The sequence below is a fragment of the Triturus cristatus genome, chromosome 5_2 (assembly GCF_964204655.1).
Source record: "Triturus cristatus chromosome 5_2, aTriCri1.1, whole genome shotgun sequence".
In the NCBI taxonomy this organism is placed as follows: Eukaryota; Metazoa; Chordata; class Amphibia; order Caudata; family Salamandridae; genus Triturus; species Triturus cristatus.
In genome coordinates this window covers 45,176,882-45,199,144 of record NC_140588.1, presented here as the reverse complement: position 1 = coordinate 45,199,144, position 22,263 = coordinate 45,176,882, and the positions used below count along the sequence as shown (strand labels likewise).

The window sequence follows — 22,263 nt, the reverse complement described above, 5'->3', positions numbered from 1 at the left end:
AATTGTTGACCTGTGGGCTGATAAAAATATGAAGGGCAATTCTTATACAGTTATGTCTGAAGGGGGCAGACCCATCACCCCATGCCACTGCATGTGGCCTAATCCGAAATGTGAGTGACACTTTTAACATGAAAATGCTGAAGGAGGTTTACCCAAAATCCTTCTCTATGCATTATTTATGTTTATTTCATAAGCTCTGATAGGCAGCTGAAAATGTTTTATGCCAGACCTAAAAAACCTAGATCGTGGATGCTAATAACAATGCTCCAGAAGAATACACCTCTTCATTTTCAGGGAGGCAAATCCTATAAAACCGCTCAGCGATTTAAGAACCTATTGCCGAGATCTGTGTCTCTCTTAAAGGTCATGGGTTCGAATAGTTCTAAAAAACCTAGATCGTGGATGCTAATAACAATGCTCCAGAAGAATACACCTCTTCATTTTCAGGGAGGCAAATCCTGTAAAACCGTGCAGCGATTTAAGAACCAATTGCCGAGATCTGTGTCTCTCTTAAAGGTCATGGGTTCGAATAGTTACTTTGCAGTTTTAAATATAGGTATTATGATTACCCAATTCGTGGAATTAATTGAACGTACTTCAGAAGAATAAAATCTCAGTCATCTCTCACCAGAATCAAACCCATGGTTTAATGTAGATTACATACGTCTGCATCAGGTGTGTTTATGTAGAAACAACTGACTCTTTAAGAACAAGTTATGAATAACTAACGTCATTTTACATTATCAAGTTAGTCTCAACTTTTTAAGCTCTTACGTGACTTTTATCACTTTCAAAAGCCTGAAGAAATCATAACTTTTTTATTTGTTTATTAACCATTTACTTATTATTGTAAAAGTTAAAAGCATTTATAACACAGTGTGTATCCAAGGCCAGTTTTTTTTTTATTACAAATTTTCTAGGCACACTGATTTCGGCAGAGTGCTCATACCACTGACCTGAATAAAACTATATAATATACATATGCTTCCAGTCAGCCCTTATCATCCACTGGCATGCTGTAGTACCACTCACATTTTGGCCTCACCCAACATAGCATACTGCGTGGGCAAAGGGTCAGCTGACGTCAGTCATTGACTCACCTGAGAATGAGTGGCGGCATTCTGCTGTTGCACTATGTGCATATCTGCACAGTAAGTAGCCCCCTCCAGTGAGTTAGGGAATACTGGTGTAATGTGTGCTTTTATATAAAAAATATATAGGTTTTGGATATTAGACAATGCTTGTTTTCATACAATGTGTGCTTTCATACAAAAAGCATTCCTAAAGAAACTAAGCATTGGCACACCCTAAAGGCTGGTAGCTAATGCCAGACCTATTGGTTTTGCAAATTTTATTTTTATTTTTTTTAAATGAAGAGGGGAATTCTCTCACCTACTGCAGGATCTTGATGAGAAAACTAACTGTGAACAATCAGGCCCATTTTGACAAAACTCAATGTAACACTAGAAATAAAATTGTTCTTGTGGGTGGAAAAGTGTGATTTTGCTCCCATCCGAGATACCCTTGGAGTGCATCATAATGATGAGTAGTCAGCACTCGAATATATTCTGTGTGATTAATGTTACTAAGGAGAGTGGAGTATTGCATAGTTAAATCACTTCACATGAAGAATTTGTGTATAGAAAAGGATTAATAAAGGTATATGTAACATTTATATATTGTGACAGAAGAATTTAAAATGTGTCTCATTGTGAGGTTAATACATTTGAATTTGTATGTGTAAACTAACGTTTAAACATTTATACCTGTAAAATAATTTTTCTATGCAGGTTCATTTACAGTGACATCTTCGTAATTCTTTACATTTATACATGTCTTAAGAAGCTGCATTTATTGTGTGTGTAGAAATGTGAACGAATTCTGTAACCCTGTTCTAAAGTTGACTAGAATGGGCCTCAGGAAACCAGCTCAGTTCATGCTCACATTTAAAATCTAACATGTAATTCATATTTTACCTTCAATACAGAATGCATTTGCTTGGATTTGGTTTCCACTGCAGGTATGGACAAGGTTTCATTAGTTAGCATTGAAGGGTTTTGTTTCTCTTAGATAGCAAGGTATGAGAAGACAAAGTTGGCAAGTAGAAGAGTGGTAATGAGCAAGGAGGTGAGTTCTCATGGACGAGGAGAGGAATGACAAAGAATGAACTAAGTGCAACTTATCGATGTAGGAAAGGTGGTGCAAGAAACCAGTTGTGGCAATAGTCATCTACCCTGAATGCAATTGATATTTTATGTTGAAACGTAGTGAGGGACAGGAGTAGTCATCTTAGGATTTCACAGAGAGCAGATCTATACTTCTGCTTGTGTGGCTTTATGCTACTTGATTTGGTGTGCCTTCTACTGAAGAATATGATAGCTGACACCTTTTTGATTTTACCTTTACTGAATGCTTCTTAGTTTAGGTTACCCTTTTAAGATAGTGTAGGGAGAGATAACTTGACCATGCTTCCTTTAGAGAGCCATTTGATGCAGTTTAATACTCTATTCTATTTCCTGAATATTTGCATCACCAATCAGATTTAGTTGTCTGCTTTGTATTATATAGGGTAAACTTCTTCAGGAGATTTGGACTCATCTTGTTTGTCCTGTTTTTCTTTACAATAATGTTGAGATTGGTCTATATCGATTTGTTTTTAAATTTATAATTAAACCCTACTAAACTCAGATTTAGTTGTCAAGTGGATTATTGTGTGACCACATTGGTTACACTGAAATGAGATGTTAACAAGTGATAGTTTTCTCCCTTTACCTCTCATGCTTCTATCATGACCATCGATTTGGAGATAAATGTTTGAGTGGGCGCAAGCTCCATCAGCTGGTAGCATTGTCAGATGGTTAGCTGTTGAAGTAAAGGAGATAGAACCTAACCTAGAGCAGTCTAGTCCCCAACCTCAGTGGCACTAGGCCAGAATCCAGGATCGAGACATGGAGAATAGACGGAGTTCCAATGGCGTGCGTTGAAACAGTGACGACAGAAGAGTGAGAATCAGTATTGATACATGTATGAGGATTATGCTTAGCTTGTGGTACAATATTGATTGCGTGATGTCTGGCGGAGATGTTGTGAGAGTCGTGGGAAGGTGGTGTCACATTGTCGAAGTTGTTGAAGTTGTTATCGGGTCCGACGTGACCTAAGATCCCGGGATATATAAAAGGTGCAGAAGATACCGTGTGTTAATTGTCTACTAAAGTATTGTGGGGTTTGTCGTGAGACTTCGTCGATGGCCCAATTGAGATAGGGTACTTTAGTATGCGAGATAAAGTTTTAATTAGTGTGGCTAACCTTTTGAGCAGAAAGGAAACTATACTGATTTAAGTGATTACCCGCTGGTTGAGGTTTCATTTGTGAAAGTCTGTTCTTTGGGTGAGTGATTCTATTGATTTTTGTGAGTGGGGCAGACAATTCTTAGTTGTTGTTTTGATATAAACAGAAGTGAACAAAAGAGAGTGTGGGAATGATTGCGGAGGAGGGGAACTGCTGCGAGGAGTGAGAGGGACATTAGTGTGCAGCGCTGGGATAGGCCGGTTGGTGTAACGCCGCACTGGGACTGGTTGAAATTGTCCCTTGGATGCTGTGCTGTTATTGGTGATCGTATTGTCCGATAACCTGAAACTTGTTTAATTCGGATTTGAGTTGAAATTGTTTAAATAAGAGATTGAAAAATGAGATGTTTTAAAGCAATATGAGCTATGATACGAGGAGATGTAGGTGTGCCTACTAGAATTGGTGAGGAAGCACCACCGGAAGATACGCCAGCTCATTATATGGCTACAAAAGTAGGGCTCTATACTAATCATTTGCTTAGGAATTGGCACAGGGTCAAAGAGAAAGAAGGTGCATTAATGTTTCCACATTACGGTACTTTAAATTTGAGAATAATTGACCATTTGAAAGGGATGTTGTTTGCAATGAAACCATTACCTAGACCTACACAGTTTTAAGCACTTAATACATGGGAACGTGCAGTGCATGCTAAACAAACAAACCAATATCAAGGGAAGATGTAGAAAGCGATGCATGCATACGCAAACGTGAGATGGGATGACCAACAGAAGAGGTGGAGAGTAGACATGATTGAGGAAGCGAGGTTATACCCTGCCATAGAAAAGAGGGAGAGGGACTTGCAGACAATGACAGGGATGGACTGTTAATCGAACGTACGCCTCATACAATCGAACACATATGGGAATTTGGGGAAATACTAATGTTTACTGGTAGTTCTGGGAGTGCTTCAGCACCGGTTGCTTCAAGTCCTGGTGTTGTCGGGGTTCTATCAACTGGCACAAAACCAACTGCAGCATGAGGAAATATGGTAGCGTGTGTCCCAGGTTCTTCGGGAAATTGTAGCACTAATTTGGCTTTGAAACTTCCAGATGCTCTTACAGTACTGGTTACTACTGGACCAAAAGTCCCTATGTACATCCGAGTCCAGTTAGGAATGAAATTCAGAGAGTGTCTGCTTCTACAGAAGCAAGGGTACAAGAAAGAGGAGCAGATAACCAGAGGACCCAATTTGTCCCGTTGGTCCCAATGAATGTAAGCTCACCGTGTGCAGCGAGTGCAGACCCTTTTGTAGTACAGAATGGATTAATACCTATATGGTCTTTTCCTAGACTAGCAGGTTTGGATTCCCCCGTAAGAGAAACTCTCCAGAAAGTATAAAATACTATACCCTAAGACAGCACTACACAGAAAAGGACTTCTGAGAGTCATCATCTATGAGACGTTGAGGATTTAGAGAAATGGTTGAAGAAGCATAATAATAATGATTCAAATGAAAATCGGCATGCAGATGTGAGCCATGGAACAATAAAATCAGCTGTGGAGGTATATTTGATAGATGTGGTTAAATTGAAAACTGAATTGGATGAAATAATAAGTGGGAGTTTGGAGCTTAACCGAATAGATACCTATCAACAGAATGAATTGTTATTCATGAGTAAAGATGGCACTAGGAGAGCGAGACCGGCTCATGACAAATTAACTGATTTGTCTCAGATATGATGTTGATATAGAATAAACAAAGGCTTCACAGAAAAATCGCAGACTTGCATTTAGCGACCAAAACATATTGAATTTGAGATTATCAGGAATGAAGACTCAAATTCAAGAGTTAATTCTGAACATTGGAGCACACTAGACAAATGGGAAGAAATATGGGCTAAAAGAAGGGGTTCTATATAATCAACGGGAGAACTTCCTCCTTTGTGAGAAACAGGAACGGGTGTCAAGGCTTTCCCCTCACGGGAAGTACCGAGTGGCGGGTATGTGCATGTACCTTGGAGTAGAGGTGATCTTGTGGCTTTTACCAATGATTTGCCAAGGCCGAGAGAAAAGCTAGCGGTGTGATATAAACATGTTGATCGATTTGTGAAAACGTTGAAGGTGTTGTGGATTGATCTGAATACAAAATTGTAGTCCCCAGTGATTTGTGGTCAGCATGTAAAATAGCTATAGAATGGCCGTAAGGTAAGCCTCAGAAAGATCCAGGGACTTTGATTTGTCACCTGTAGTGATGAAGAATTACGAGCAGATGATTACTTGGTTGAAAGTTAAAGTGCCATTGTAGGATATTAATTGTGTAAAGATCGACAGATCGATCAAGAACCTAAGACACGATTCATGCTTTTTATGAAAGGTTGTTGCAGGCTTTCAAACGGTATAGTGGGATGGACACCATAGAACCCAAGGATATGGGACAGTTTGTGTCCAGATTTGTGATTGGGTGAGATCAGAAATTAGTATAAATGATATAACAACATTTGCTTTATTAGCAGAATAAGTCTGTCGATGAAATTCTGCGTTACGCAAAGTATTGTTGTGATGAAATTGAGATGATGTGGAGAAGTTGATGGTAGCACAGATGACTGCTGCTGAAAGAGGTCAGAGACAGCCTTATATAGGCAATACTGTCCCTATGCAAGGAGTCTATTAGTCTGTGACTGATGCAACAAGGTGGAGAATTGTAGGGATAAGGAAGAGATGTTCCTATAGATCCCAAGACTGGAGTTGATGTTGCCCCTTTAAAGAAGTCAAACCCATGTCACTGTTGTAACAAGTTGGGGCATTGGAAGCACGAACATCGCTTTAATCCTGCAAATCAAGAACGGAATGGATGATTTAATCAACCCCAGGGTAATTGTATGCAACCCCAGAATGTGCCCATATCAAGAGTCTAAACTTTGGCTTGTTCCCAAGGTCCTATGATGCAAGTAGCACAGCCCCCGATGCAATAGCATGCTGTAAATAGTGTCCGATTTAATCAGAACACAGACATGAATGGAAATCAGAAGGTGTCCCATCATAATGGCCCGTATCAACAGTTTCCCATATTTGATGTATCTAAGGAGTGCAGCTCAGATCAGTCCTTATGATGGTGCCTGAGGGGGGATGAGACTGTATGCAGAGGTGGACCATACATTGATGCTGACGTAGACATTGATGCTGATGTACATGGCCACAATGTCACTTTTTCTGGTGCTACCCTCTCTACTGTGAGAACAGCACAGATTCCAAACCTCACCCTCTTGGGAAAAGCAATCCAAGATGTAGGAGTTGCAAATAAACCATTGTCAAACCCCCTCACTGAAGACGTGCCTGTGAAGATAGGGACATTTCAAGATAATCATCAAGTATTCTAGTCCTGTGTGTCTGTTAGGAAGTGATTTGCTGTGCGAGTTAAATTGCACCATCTATTGTACACTGAAGGGTATTGAACTTCAGACAAATGATGAAGATATTGCCTTTAAACTGGCAAGCCCAAATCTGTGCGTCTCACTGTTCCCCATGTCGCAAGTTGAAAACTTACCATTAAATCTCAGAGATACAGTGGGAGACCTAGTTTGGGATTTTTCTGGACATCGGACACATCCAAGGAGTTGAGCCGGTTCGTATCCAAATTAAGTCAAATTTCGAATACCCAAGAACGTCACTGTATAACCTGACACCCGAGACAGTTGCTGGAATTACACCTGTGATTGAGACTATGATTGAGCAAGGCATTTTGAAAGAGATACTGGGGTGTCCCTGTAACTCACCCATTATGGGGTCGCGGAAGCCGAGCCGTAAATACCACATAGTACAGGATCGCCAGAAAATTAATAACATAGTGGTTCCTTGTTGTTCCGTGGTACCGAATCCATCTGTGATATTGTTTCCGATTCCATGTGAGGCTGAATGGTTCACTCTCATTGATCTTTGTCAGGCATTCTTTTTGATTTTCCTTCATGAGGAAAGCCTATTCTTGTTCAGCTGGGGAATTGTGGTTTAACGTGGTGCCTTGTCCCACAGTGTATATGGAGAGTCCTTCCATTTTCAAACAGATCTTGAAGAATAATGGAGTGGAATAATGGTCATGCCCTGTAATTCGGTCCTGGTCCAGTATATCAATGACCTTTTGGTTGCATCGAACACTCGAGATGCCTGTAAAACTGATACAATTGCCCTACTGAACCATGTGGCCGAGAATGGACAAAAAGCGTCCAGAAGCAAGTTGCAGTACTGTATGACAGAAGTCCTCTACTTAGAACATCACATTGTGAAAGGTACGAGAAAGGTGTCACAAGAAAGAATCTCGACAATCATGCAAATGAATCCGCCTAGCACGCAGACAGAAGTCAGGATGTTTTTGGGAATGGTGGGCTACAGTCGCCAGTGGATACCCAACTTTTTCCTAATGGCCAAGCCTCTACATAGGTTGGCAAGCAAAGATGTGTCCGATCCGCTGCCTTGGGACAATGATTGCTTGAACGCATTGCTGGAGTTGAAAGAAAGCCGTTTCATGCTCCTGCATTAGAAATGCCAGATTACAACAAAGTGTTTTACTCTTTTCTAGTGAACAATAAGGTTGTGCGGTCTCAGTATTGACACAGAATCATGGAAGTTCCCGTAGACCAGTTGCCTATTTTTTAGCAACTCTGGATCCAGTAGCATCAGCATTGCCCGTATGTCTCAAATCTGTTGCTGCAACAGGTGTCAGCATAGAGAGATGCAAGAGCATCATATTTGGCTACCTTCTGACTGTCTACGTACCCCATTCAGTGGAGATATTGTTGATCATACTCAGTACCTAACCAATAATAGGCTTACAAGGTATGAGCAGATCATTTTGGCAACCGAGAATGATTTCCTGAAAAGATGTTCAGTTCTGAACCCTGCTACTTTGCTCCCTTTACCTGATTGTGATGCGGATGATATCGTAATAGAGCATGACTGTCTCAATGTCACTGAACTATGCACCAAGACTTGTCCTGATGTTTCTGATGAGCCATGGTCTGAATCTGATGACACCCTGTTTGTGGATGACTCTTGTCTCAGGGACAATGACGAAAAACTCAGGGCTGCTTATGCTGTCTGTACTGTTACAGGAGTGGTGGAGGCTGCCTGGCTTCAAGGAGTATTCTCCACACAGGTGGAAGAATTGATTATACTTACCCGAGTATGCTGCATTTCAGACCAGCTAAAAGTGACAATATTCACCGATAGACAGTATGTGGTTCAAAACTTCGGACAGTTATGTTCTCACAGGGATTTATGACCTCATCTTGGTCCCTGATCTGCAATGGACAAAACGTGGGAAAACTGTTAGAGCCCCTGCAGTTGCCAGCACAAGTTGCTGTTGTTAAGAGCTCTGCCCATTGTAAAGGAAACAATATTGTGAGAATTGGGAATCGCTATGCCAAAGAAGTTGCACTTTACTGTGCACTAAATGTTTACACTTTCAATGGTGAATACATAAATGAGGGGACAGATTAAACCAATTTTGGCCTTTTGATGACAATTGTTGTCACATGGGAGGAAGGGAAGAGGTTACAAAAGGAAATTACTGAGGAGGAACAACAAGGTTGGATCAGAGCAGGATATGTGAAGCGAGATGATAACATTTGGATTTCAGGAGATGGAAGACCAGTACTGCCTAATAGTTTATTGTCACCGATGATGAGGTACTATCATGGGTCGATACATGTAGGAAGGGATGCAATGGTGAGGTTGTTGAGACGGACTTGGTTTAACCCAATGTTTTGAGCGATGGCTGAGGCATTGTATTACCGGTGTGTGATTTGTCAGAAACTGAACGTGGGAAAGCAAACTGCCGTTACACTGAGTCACATAGGGGATTCTTTCAACAGAATGCACTTGGATTTCATTGAGATGCCAGTCTGCAAGGTACATTTTAGTAGTGGTATGCATCTTTTCATGTTAGGTGGAAGCCAACCCGACGAGGAGATGCAATAGCCTCACTGTGGCTAAGCTGGTATTGAGGGAACTCATTCCAAGATTTGGTTTTCCAACCTCTTTAGAGTCAGACCGAGGAACTCATTTTAATATTGAGGTCCTGAGCATGCTATGTGCAGCGTTACAACGGGTGCAGAGATTGTATTGCAGTTATCGGCTGGAAGCTTCAGGTAACGTGGAACAAGTCAGCAGCACTTTGAAATCCAGACTTGCTAAAGTGTGTGCTTTGACATCTCTGAAATGGCCTGATGCTTTGCCTCTAGTGCTGATGAGTCTTTGCTGTGTCCCAGATCGAAGAATAGGACTGTCGCCTCTTGAGCTAATCATGGGGCGAGCTATGCGGTTGCCTGCTGTGCCTGCAAATGTGCTTGTAAACATCACGGACGATTGGTGCTCCTTGATTACTGTAAAGGATTGACTGGCATGGTTCATTCTGTGGCTCACCAGGTTGAAGCGGCGACAGCACCGCCACATCAGGAGCAGTACCACGACTTTACTCCTGGTGACTGGGTTGTGGTGAAGAAACATGTGAGGAAGAACTGTCCTGAGCCTTGTTAGCGTGATTCGTATCAGGTGATCTTGGTCCCTACGACTGCAGTGAAATGTGGTGGTCTGCCCAATTGGGTGCATGCATCTCACACTCGTACAGTCCTGCGCCCGCTTGAATGAGTAACAGCACCTCTCCCAGAAGAGATGCCTGTGGTGGTCAAAAGGCCACAGGAAGAGGTCAACCAAACTGTAGGGGACCAGACAGAGGCTGAGACAGCACTTGAACGATCTGAGGGGTGACTCAAAAAATCTGAATCTGGTGCTTTGCTGGTGAATAAATCAGATTCTGACTCCAAAGACGGAACTGGTGCTGTCGGATCACAAGTAGTGATGGAAGAAAGTTGCTTAAAGGGTAAGGAGAGGAGAAGGTTGAAGTTATCATCTGAAAGAACTCTTGCACCCGTAACCGTGGCATCTGGTGAACCAGAGCTGAGTGGAGACTAAAGTGTAGGATCAAATCTTAGGAGATCTAAAAGATCGAGGGTGCCTTGTTGGAGAGACTTTTCTCCTTATTAGACTTATCTTGCTACTAATGACAACGAGAATGACTTCTGGACATTCTGGAATAATAGTGGAAATTCTTCTGAAACTTTCGGAACTTGATTTGAACCATCTCTTTACGTTTGCACTTCCTTGTCCGGCAAAAATGAGTGTTTGAAGAACTTAGTGCTGAATGAGACTGAATTTCACTATCAGAATCCAGAAAAATCTCCTGTGCTTGTTGATGGACAAAGAATAATGATCTTGGAGATGCAAATAAATGAACTTGGTCCTCACATTATTACAGATGATGAAGAAACTTTGTTGAGTGCTTAAAGGAAGAATACCTAGGTCAGAGCAGAAGAAAAAAAAAAATTAGAGTTGACACGTAGAAGAACACAGAGCAGGGTTAGGGAAGCCTCACGAAGATTATAAATATTTTGTGAATAAAGTTGAGCACAAATAGACTGTTTTGCAATTTGCACATTAGGAGACCGACAGAGATTCTGTTGCTTTTCTTTCTCTGCCCATTTGGTCTGAATCTAAATAGTATGGAAATGAATAATACTAGTCATTGATGTAGGTACATAATAGGCACAATATTAATAATTTTAGTGTTAGGCTTAATAGCACTTATTGTAGGATTAGGTTTGAGATCAACATTAGGTCAAAGAAGAGATAACCATATATCTGCACAGAACCCATCACACAAAGCAGGTGAAGGGTTATATTTATTAGACGGGCAGAATTTACATACTGATTTATCTAGTGGCGATTACACATTAAATGCTTACATCAATTTTCTTTATGAGTATGTCAACACAATGGAAGCAAAGGACTGTTATGTTTGCATGCAGTTACCTTCTTCAGTGTTTTAGGGCATTACATACCATCACATACCATTGACATATGGCATTACATGTAGCTTACTTCTAAGTATTTCTATGGTCTGGGTAATTCTCAGTACTACTGCTCTAATTATGATTTGGTCTTTTCAGAAGTTCTGCTGTTGAAACATTTGAACCAACATTCCTATGCTCAAGTTGCAGAAAGTGTTAGTAGATATTTTGCCTTGATTAAAACATTAGATACTGCTTATGCACATAGGTCCAACTTGAGCTGTGTCCTTACTGACATTGAAAATAAATTTCTAGAGCAAGTAGAAGATAGATATAGTGCAGTGGAGACTAATGCAGCTAAAAGAGTTAGTGTGACGAGTTGGTCACAGGGAGGGGTGGATCATCAAGCTGCAGGAAACACAGGAGCATTGACATTAGATTGGCAACACCAAGGGAAATTGAGCATACACAATGATAAGACTGAATGCAATGCTATTTCTGTAGGGGAAAGTGAGTGTGATCATACATTTGATGTTCGAGGATCTTGGAAGCTGTTTCTGGATGGCAAAGACCCTCTAGATCCTGGTGTCTATTATATTTGTGGCAAGAACGCATATTTTAAGTTGCCAAACAAAATGGTATGGAATTTGTTATGTAGGAGTAGTGTTTCCGAAGAACTATAATGTAGAGAATTGTGATCATTCTGTTTGGGAGGAGAAATCTAGGTCCAAGTGAGGTGCCACTGCTGGAGAGATCATGGGAGATTACTTTGGTGCATTAATTCCAAATATAGGGATGATATTGAATGACATCAAGATAAGAAAACTTTTCACTGTAGTCGGTAAGTTGTCTACTAATACAACTGGCACTTTGTTGCTTGTAAATACTGAAATGGTTGCTATTAGGGCTTTGTTTTTGAGAACCTTCTTGCGATAGATATTTTACTCGCAAAGGAGGGCAGAGCCTGTCACATGTAGAAGGTCCAACAGTATTGCACTTATGTCCCAGACAAAAGTATGGACCTACAAAATCTCATAAAGAATATTACTGACCTACGTAATGAAGGGAGTGTGTTGGCAGCAAAAGGTATTTAGGATTCAGTTGGACATGGATTCAGCGCTGTAGGTAGATGGTTTGCGGATTCGGCAAGTGGTTTAGTTGGTTCCATTTTTAGGCTGTTGCTGATTGTTGCTCTTTGTGCAGTAATCTTGATTGTGGTCATGAAAGTGTGCAGGAAATACAAGGCAAAGAAAGGCGTTTCTCAAAAGGGGACGACTTGAAGTTAGAAAGAAAACAGAATGAATCTTACAATGAGATGAAGGGTGTGGAGGAGTTCAAGAGAACAGCAATTGCCACAATAAAGGTTTAACTTGGTTATTATGATGAAATCAAGAGATAAGATTAAAAGATTGTGTGATGGCTTGATTTGCAATCAGAGAGAGGATTGGAGAAGTGTAATTTTGATCCCATCTGAGATACCGTAGGAGTTCATCATACTCATGAGTAGTCAGCATGCAAATCTATTCTGTGTGATTAGTGTTACGAAGGATAGTGGATTATTGCATATTTAAAGTACTCCACATGAAGAATTTGTGTATAGAACATGATTAATAAAGGTTTATGTACCATTCATATATTACTGTGACAGGAGATGTTAACAAAATGTGTCACATTGTGAGGTTAATACATTTGAATGTGTATGTGTAAACAAATGTTTAAACATTTATACTTGTAACACGATTTTTTCTATGCAGGTGCATTTAGAGTGACATCTTTGTAATTCTTCCCAATTATACATGCCTTAAGAAGCTGCATTTATTGTGTGTGTAGAAATATGCACGTATTCTGTAACCCTGTGCATGACTACATTTGACTAGAGTGGGCCTCTAGAAACCAGTTCAGTTCATGATCACATTCAAAATCTAACATGTAATTCGTATTTAACCGTCAATGCAGAATGCATTTGCTTGGATTTTGTTTCCACTGCAGGCATCATTAGTTAGCATAGAAGGGTTTTGTTTTCATTAGATAGCAAAGTATGAGACGATGAAGTTGGCAAGTGGAAGCGCGGTAACGAGCAAGGAGTCAAGTTCTCATGGAGTAGAGGAATGACCAAGGATAAACGCAGTTGCAACTTTCCGATGTGGTAAAGGTGGTGCAAGTATCCAGTTGTTCCTGAGCCCTGGAAATTCACTGGCAAGAGTCATATGGGATTATCTACCCTGAATGCAATTGAAATTTCATGCTGAAACTAAGGGGCTGATTAGGAAGCGGGCGGAAAAGCATCCCGACCTCATGTACCGCGTCAAAACCGGCGGTCAGATTAGGATGCACTGCCTGAAACACCCTACCGCGGTGGTCGGATCCCAGGATTCACCGCCAGAAAAGCTGAAAATCCGTCCGCGGCGGGCGGATTTGCTGCGGAAAGGCCAAAGACAGCCGTGTGTCCAGCGGTCGCGAACACATGGAGCTATCTGCAGTATTGCCTCCGCCATCCCTAATTAGCCGGATTCTCCGCAGCGGTGTGATGGGCTGTTTGAGGCATCGTAATATGACCGGCGGTCTTCACCAGATTCCGCACGGAGGAAGCTCTCTATTGGCTCCGTCGCTACCGGTGCGGACGGAGAGTTCTGGCTGAACCACAAACACTGGAGCGGACGGGAAATGGGCTATCAATGCCCATCCTAATACGGGGTTTGCAAAGACCGCTGTTGGAGTACGGAAAAAGAGATTTTCCGTGCCCGCCAGCACTGCGGTCGAGCCTCCGCCTGCCATCCTAATCAGCCCCATAGTGAGGGATAGGAGTCATCATCTTAGGATTTCACGGAGAGAAGATCTATGCTTCTTCTTGTGTGGCTTTCTGCTACTTGACCCATGGTTGAAGTTCCTTCTATGGAAATCTCTGACAGCTTACACCATTCTGATTTCACGTTAACTGAATGCTTCTTAGTTTAGGGTTACCCTTTTAAGGTTGTGTAGGGAGAGATAAGCTATCTCATGCTTACTTTGGAGAGCCATTTGATGAAGTTTAATACTCAATTATTTTTCCTGATTATTTGCATCACCATCATAGAGTTAGTTGTCTGCTTTGTAATATATAGGGTAAATCTCTTCAGGAGATTTGGACTCATTTTGTTCAGCCAGTATTACTATCCGATAATGTTGAGATTGATCTATATTGATTTGCTTTTAAATTTATAAGTAAACCCTACTATACTCAGATGTAGTCGTCGAGAGGATTATTGTGTAACCCCATTGGTTACACTGACATGAGATATTAACAAGTGATAGTTTTCTCTCTTTACCTCTCATGCTGCTTTTACGATCATCGATCTGGAGATAAATGTTTGAGTGGGCCCAAGCTCCATCATAGGAATAATACAAATCACACTTTGAGCAATGTTGAAACAAGCCTTCTTTAATTGCATTGGGATCCCTTAATTTACCCTACTGAGTTAAAATATAAAATTAATCTTTGCCTAAAATTTGAAAGACCAAAAGAAAAGGTGATTACACTTGGGGGTCTATTGACTCTCTGGCAGTGCTCAATTTGTAAAAGAAAGAGTTTTGGTGCCCAAAGCTCTCCTCAGAAACATGCAGCCAGTCCAATTAAAGTTGATGTGCAAAATACCAGGGCTGGTAATCTTAAATTCACCACATGCCTCTTTAATCTGCTACCAGACACTCCCTGCCCCATTATCTCATGCATAGCAGGTTCCTCCTTTCTCCCTTTGAGACAGGTTTTCTGTCTTTCTCTTCCTCCGTCTTTCTGATCTATGTGTTTACTGATGCGGGAAAATAAGGTCCCCATAAATAATTGCTCTTGGTCGCTATCAGCAAGCACTGGCTTAAATTAAGCACTGCTCTCCAGCAAATGTAGTTTCAGGACATACACAAATTCCAGAAGGTCACTGTCACACACCTTCAAGTGAATTTCATATGTTGTTTCATTCTATGAAACACAGTAAACATGTTAACCTGCTCAAAGAAAACAAATGATATATTTTGTCCAGTTTGCTACTGGAAACTTTCTTCCTCAATAAATACTTAAATTCTTCTAATAAACATGCATAATACGGTTTATAAATCTGTAAAAAGAGTTGCACTTTGGCACGAAAACTATGGGGCAGATTCACAAAAGCATATATGAGAGCGGGAAGTAGTATTACTGGAGTACTCTTTTGTTTACTCTTACATGCCAGTGTGAATTGACCCTGAGACGGCCAAGTCCCTAGTCAATAACAAGCATTGGCATAGCCAATAGATCTCGCCTTTGGGACCTTATAAGTGTTTAGCCATGCAACAGTTGCATAACTAAATACTTATAAGGTCCCAAAAGCGAGACGAAAGTGATCGCGATCAAACATCAAAGCGGCTGTGCGGCCGAGAAAGTGAAAGTAATCGCGGCAAAGCACTGCGCGCGTGCCCGCGCACGTGCACTGTAGCTTTAGGCTGGCCTGGTAGCACTTTTTGGAGCCCTCTCAATAAGTCTCGCCAGACCAGCGCATGCGCTGCATCAGGCGAGACCTAAAAAGGCACAGTCCTTTCTATTTGTACATGAGTATTTACTGAATATTACCATTTTATCCGCATTTTAGTTGTTTAGGGGCCAAATCACAAAGACGTGTTAAGTATTAGTAAAAGTGTATACTACATGAGTTCTACTTTACGCTCTCCAAAATGCCTTTAGGAATAGGCCCCATATTTTGTATGCTGAAGACTTACTGGTTTATGATTTTCACATTTAGAAGTCGACTTAAAAGAGCAACTACAGATGCATTTCTGATGCACAAAATAAGACAGCGCTTCAGAGCAGAGGCATTTTTGGGTACACACAGAAAGTTATCCTGGTCCTAGCAGCAATAGCTTAGAACACAACATGTAGATATTTGCAAAAAGCAGTTGTCATTTAACCCATCAAATATGTATTGACTTCTTCACTCACTGACTATGCACCGTTTCCAAAGCAATGTGTTTTAAAAAAAACTTACCAATCTGATCCAATAAAAAGGTGAGCCATGGCGGCAGGCGGCGAATATCTGAATCAAATTCTTTAAATGTAGATATTCCTTTAGTCATCCTTGCAATGAACCGGTTTTTAATTCTAAAAAGACAAATGTGCATTGCATTTAAATCAGTTATTTGAAAAAAGCAAGCAGACAGCCATTGGCAAAGCAAACACATCTTGCTGGAGATCCTGTTGCCTATCCTATCTAGAAAGCAAAACTCTGCTACTCAAAGCTCATTGTCCAATTGACTGTGCCGCAGCCACAGCAATAGTGTTGGCAGCAGGATCCTTCATGTGCAAGGTCTCTTTCCTCTTTGTATGTCCCTCCCTTAGCAGGTCAGACTTGAAACCAGCTTCCTCAGATTCAGAAGGCTGCTAAAAAACGAATATATGTCGTTACTACGCATTCCATTGCAACGCATGCCTTTACCAGGAATGCGTTACAACGGAATGTTTTTTCTTCGCATTGCCCTTACCTCGATCTTGCCTTTACCCCGCTTTTTCGTTTTGGGGGGGGGAGACCCTCCCAAGCCCCCTTTCTTCTTTTTTTTCCTTTTTCTTAGGTCTTCGCCGACACTAACGAAGGACTGATGCTTTTTTTTCCGACCAGGAAGACGTTTTTCAGTGATGACGTTGCTTGCGTTCTAAAGACGTCGTTGAAGCAATACGCGTTGTGAAGACGTTTACGAGGTAAGTGTACCGTTGTAAACGTAACGCGTAGAAAATGCTTCGTGGTAAAGGCTGTTTCCCCTAAAAAACGTACCTATTAAAGCAGCCCATGGATGGCTTCCAACCCACTCATTGAGGCAATTCCCTGCTCCTGCCTTCCCTGTGCCTGGACACAGAGCTGCAGGTTAGATACCGTTCTAGGGTCTGTCTTATTACAGCTCCCCAAAACGTCATCTTCCTTAGTCAGTCTCTATGGTTTGTAGTTCTTGTCATAAATAGTTACCTTTGATGTACTAACTAACCATTGAATAGCTAATGCTAAATACTCTGAGGCTATCTTTGAAGCTGTGGGTAGTAGCACGACAAAAGAACCCCAAATAAATACATAAATAATATAAAAATACATGCATAAAATATATGCACACTTGGGAAAAATCCAATAGGGTTTATTAATAACACTGCTTTTTCAATGATTGAAGAGTTTATGGGTGTGGTTGAGTATGCAGATGCCAGAATTAGTTAATTTGTGGATAAGTCGAAGTGCGAGTGTCTGGACAGCTGTATGGGTGAGTGACTGAGTGCAGGGGTAGATGAATGGGTGAGTGAGGAAGTGCCTGGATGGATAAATGAGTAGGTTAGTGCACTGATGAATAGTTATATAAAGGGGTAAGTGTATGAATGGATGAACAGGGAGGTAAATTAACCGATGGATTAATGAGCGAGTGGGTGACTGGGCATATGCATGAATAGGTGCATAGGTGGATGAGAAGATGTGTTAGAGAGTGCACAACACAGTCCTGAATTGTTTAACATCGACAGTAATCCTTAACTCATTTACACAAGCATTTAGGGCATTTGAAAATAGCCTTGCTGGTTCCACTTTGGTCACGTCGGCATCCCTTTTCATTGTAACCTTTATACCATCCAATGATACATTCCTGGTCCCCTCCTTTTTCCTGATTCTCTGTGATCTTCGGGCACAGGTGGCGCATGAGGCACACATCACACTCGCAGGACTTGTGCAGCTTGCACAAAAGTGCTGGTGGGTTTTGACAAAAATTACTTTCTATCAAGTAATATCTGTGGATTACTATCTCTGGCCCACCACAGTCAGTGATGGATATGTGAAAACAAATATCTAAGTATGCATATATTAATTCAAAGAATGCAGTTAAAGTTAAGCTGTGGCTAAGCGAACACAAAACTGAAAAGGCCACAAACCTATCAGTTATGGTATGCAACTTACAATAAACACAATAACTCACACCCCCACCATGTTTCTCTTTTGTACGCATTTTGGTTTTCATCACATACTGTCACCAAGTGGTGAACTGATCATGGTGTCAGGAGCTTGCTCACAACGCAAACAATAAACAATGTGCATCAGTAAGATGCTCTGGAGAAGGGAGATGGAACATGGAACATGGAAAGCCACAATGAGCCAAAGCAGAACGCCCCATCACTAATTTACCTGCTCATTACATCAGGAATGCACAAGACAACTCCTTGTGCTATCCCACACCTGGCCAGATTCTTTTAATTTATTGATAATGAAGGCCCAGGGCTCACCTCTGCTGACACTTGTGACTGCTGTGACATTAAAAAGGCCAATGGCCGGAAAATATGGGAATACGATTTAAACCAACCAATGATAGGCAGCAAGTAAGTCCCTTTGTTTCTCTCTCTCTCTCGTAAGCACTAAAGCTGACAATAGCCAGTTCTGTAGATGTAATACAGCCATAGCTAATGCATATTTTATTGGAAGAGTGCGGTATTAAAATAATGGAATTTCTTCAAACATTGTAATATATTCTACATATATAAAACATCACGCTGTATGCTTAGGACGTGTTTTAACCAGAGCAATCGTATAATGCACATTATGTATCACTTTTCTTCCCAAAACGTTTTATAGAGGAATTTTTCAACAATAAAGTACAGCGCTAGAGCACAGCATGAGCAGAGACATAATTCCGATGACCTCACACATCATGTTGATTAGGAAGCCTTGAATGTTACAAAACTTTGCCAGACTTCACAAATGGGTTGAACTTTGTTTATAGACGGTCTGGTGTAAGAACGAGTCATCCCAGCATGATTCCAGCAACGGATGTGAGCTTTGCTGTTGGGAAGAGAGAAGAAAGCAGAGGCTAGAAATAGGAAGTAGGGGCGAAAGGAGCGGAAAGTAAAGAAATGAGGCAAACAGAGAGGGTTAGGTAGCGAAGGGGACCTGGCTGCTCCATGGTAATTGGGTATGAGACAGGTGAGTCTCCAGGGTTGGGAGGTATCCCATATCAGAGGTATGTATGTGGACTGGGGATGTGTCATTGTAATTGTGTCACTTAGTTGAGAGTCAAGGGGGTTTAGATTTCTGTAAATATACGTCTATGGGTGACCAGAGCTGTTTGGATACATTAAAATCCTTGTTAAGGATGTTGTCAGAGCTTCTGAGGAAACATACCGATGCCCACTGAAGGAGCCGGGTTCCACGTTCTAGACTTACTCTGGAGCCCCGGGCAGATGTTTCTTTTTGTCTGCTTGGAAGTGTGCAGGGGAGAAAATTATCGTTAGCCAATTACACATTACAGTTTCAATGACCCACGACTCCGAAGGATCACAGACACCCAATCAGTTTGGTTAATTTATTAGAAAGCCAAGAAAAGTTGGACATACAAACACCTCAAGACGAGGGTGTAGGAATACATTCCTTCTATCTGGAATGCTGCGCAAACCTCTCAGTACCAAAGGCAACGCATCAGGCCAACTTAGTGAAGTCGAGAAGCACACCTTTGCCACTCTCATCTTTAGGGTTTAATTGACCTGTTCCACAATTCCAAACGCCTCCGGTCTGTAGCTACAGTGCAATCTCTGATCAACTTGCAAGGCAGTACATAACAGCTTCATGATCTCACTATGGTAGTAAGTTCCTCTATCCGACTCACATGAAGTTGGAAACCCAAATCACAGAATTAACTCTCTAAGTAACAACTTAGCTACTGTGAGGCTGTCACACCTTCTAGTCAGGTATGCTTCCATCCACCTTGAAAAGTCACACACCACAACCAAAATTAATCTCAGCCCATTGAAGCTGGGCATCTCAATGAAATCAAGCTGAATCCTATTAAAAGAACCTCCCGACTTCCCAATGTGACTCAAAACAACCACAGTTTTTTATCCAGAATTCATCTGTTGGCACGTAACACACCTGTGACACACTGCTTCTGCGAACACGCAAAATCTCGGGTCAAACCTTGTTTGTCTGAACACTCGCACCATTGCATCTCTCCCAATGTACACAGCTCCATGTACCTGTCTTGCCATAGAGCTCAGTAGACAGTCTTGAAACACTGCTCTACCATCTGTTGAGGACCAAATGCCATCATCTCTCTTTTCGCAATCTGCTTTGATTCAACCAGCTTCCTCTTGATTGGACACTTCTCCCTGCAGACACTTGACCTAATCCCAAGTGTCTGCTATGGCTAACATCATGCTGAGCTCGGTTCTCTCTGTGCTCTCACCTGAATAATCCCCATTAAAAATACAAGCATGAATAGCACAAAAGCAGCCAAAATTCGTCAGTGTACTTTTTATCCACAGTGACAAAATCCTCTTCCTTCCCCTAAGCAGCATACTTTACCTTACATCTCCTTCCTGTACTAATAGTGGGTACAACCTCTCTCCCTCAACGGTAAGTACTCTCCATCTCTTCAACTGTGTGTCCCATCGTGCATCCTTATATGCTTTCATTGCCTTCCTCATCCTCCCCTGACATTTTTCCCTGTTCTTTGTCTGAGCTGCTCACATCCATGCATCTAGTACCTCAAACTGTGTTGGTCTGGTAGGGGCCATAATGAAAATACCACTCTCCGCAACTGATACAGTACCTCTAATCGAAATGAAACATAGCATAGGGAAGCCAAATCTCCTTCTTTCTCAGTAATCATGCCAATTTTGAATCCAAACTATAGTGTGGAGTCCTATCTTCGTTGCCATGTAATATGCTGGGTTATCCTCGGTTGGTGCTTCTTCACCCACTCGAGTCACCACTCCCCTACATAGGTCACGTAATAATTTAAAACATTGCATGGTTTAACCAGTTTTCTTTGACCGACAAGATTCCTCGCTTTAATCTTCCTGCTAAACACCAACCAATCCCAGCACGGCATTACACCAAAAGACCTATCACAGAGCAACACACTCTTACGCCACACTTTTCTTCTGTGCAGCGGTTCACCCTCCTTTGCAATCTGACTTTACACAATCACTCTTGCAATCATCAAAACAAGTAATCATCTGCCTTTCTAAAAGATTGATAGAATTCAATCACTCAAGAACATTCACACACCGTGACCCTCGACCTGCGCTGGCACCTCAAATCAATGTAGTCCACCCCTGCGCATGACGCTTTCCACACGTTTCTAACAAGTCCACTTACATAGATTTCCCTGTCTCAGGCAGGTTGTTGATAGAGCTTCACGACTTCCTAACAATCCAATGGTCAGACAATCACAACAAATCTGTGTTTTCTACACCACAAATATATCCCGGGATCTTAGGTTACTCTTGAGCCCATTAACCAAAACAAAACAAAACTCTTGGACCCCACGCGTCCAGCCCGAAACCACATTCACTCGACTGTCATCCCAACTCCGCAAGATATCACGCAATCAAATCATCACCGCAATCAATCACACGACGCATCCATATTGATACCCACTTCTCTGATTGCTGCTGTTCTCTCTGCACCATCACTCTCTGTTGGTCTCCGCCAAAATCCGCCTTTCTCCATTCTAGATCATTGGGTAACTTCTGCGGCTCTACAGGTCTAAATCTTTTCTAGAGTTTTCTAGATTCTTCCCACACTTCAAGAGACAACCATCCTACACTGCTACCAACTGAAGGAACCGGGTTCGAAGAATCACAGACTCCCAAATCAGTTTAGTTAATTTATTAGAAAGCCAAGAACAGCTGGACATACAAACATTTCAAGACGAGGGTGTAAAAATACATTGGAGCTAATACAAAGCCAAGCCTATGGGTAAAGTTAAGATGAAGTAGCATACATAGAATGACCAATTTGAGAATCAGGATACAGAAGATTATCGCCCTGACATCCAGAGTCCCCCTCATTGGAGGTTTGTAGGTAAAGAGCGTTAGTCCGTCCCTACGATACCGCTAACGTGACATCCCTACTGAGCATTTTCCAAAGGCAGGCTCTGGAAAGGTATCAGCACGTGAAGGCTTCCTAAGAAGACCATCCACATTGAATGGATCAAGTAGCATGAAGCTACAGAGCTCGTTGTAAGATGCTCTATCTTCTCAAGACAAGGCAGAAGTCCCCGGATTCTGTCCCTAACCCCAATATAAGAATCGAATATAAACTCCCATCAGGCTATGTGGTATCACCCCATCCAAGCAAGACACCGCCTCGTAGGCAACCTTCCATGTGGTAGCGATGCT

The 22,263-nt window shown here is 41.6% G+C and overlaps 1 protein-coding gene and 1 long non-coding RNA gene across 4 annotated transcripts in view; one reads left to right on the top strand and one right to left on the bottom strand.

The window, feature by feature from the left end:
• Positions 1-22,263, bottom strand: part of LOC146822634 (uncharacterized) — a 1,280,275-nt gene that overhangs the window by 575,125 nt on the left and 682,887 nt on the right. For all 3 annotated transcript variants that reach the window (XM_085606818.1, XM_085606816.1, XM_085606817.1), the window contains one exon: positions 16,118-16,230. In XM_085606818.1, coding sequence (XP_085462944.1) covers positions 16,118-16,230 — 113 coding nt within the window. The remainder of the gene's footprint in view (positions 1-16,117; positions 16,231-22,263) is intronic.
• LOC146822635 (uncharacterized) overlaps positions 1-22,263 on the top strand; it is a 224,138-nt gene that overhangs the window by 24,336 nt on the left and 177,539 nt on the right. The window lies entirely within an intron of this gene.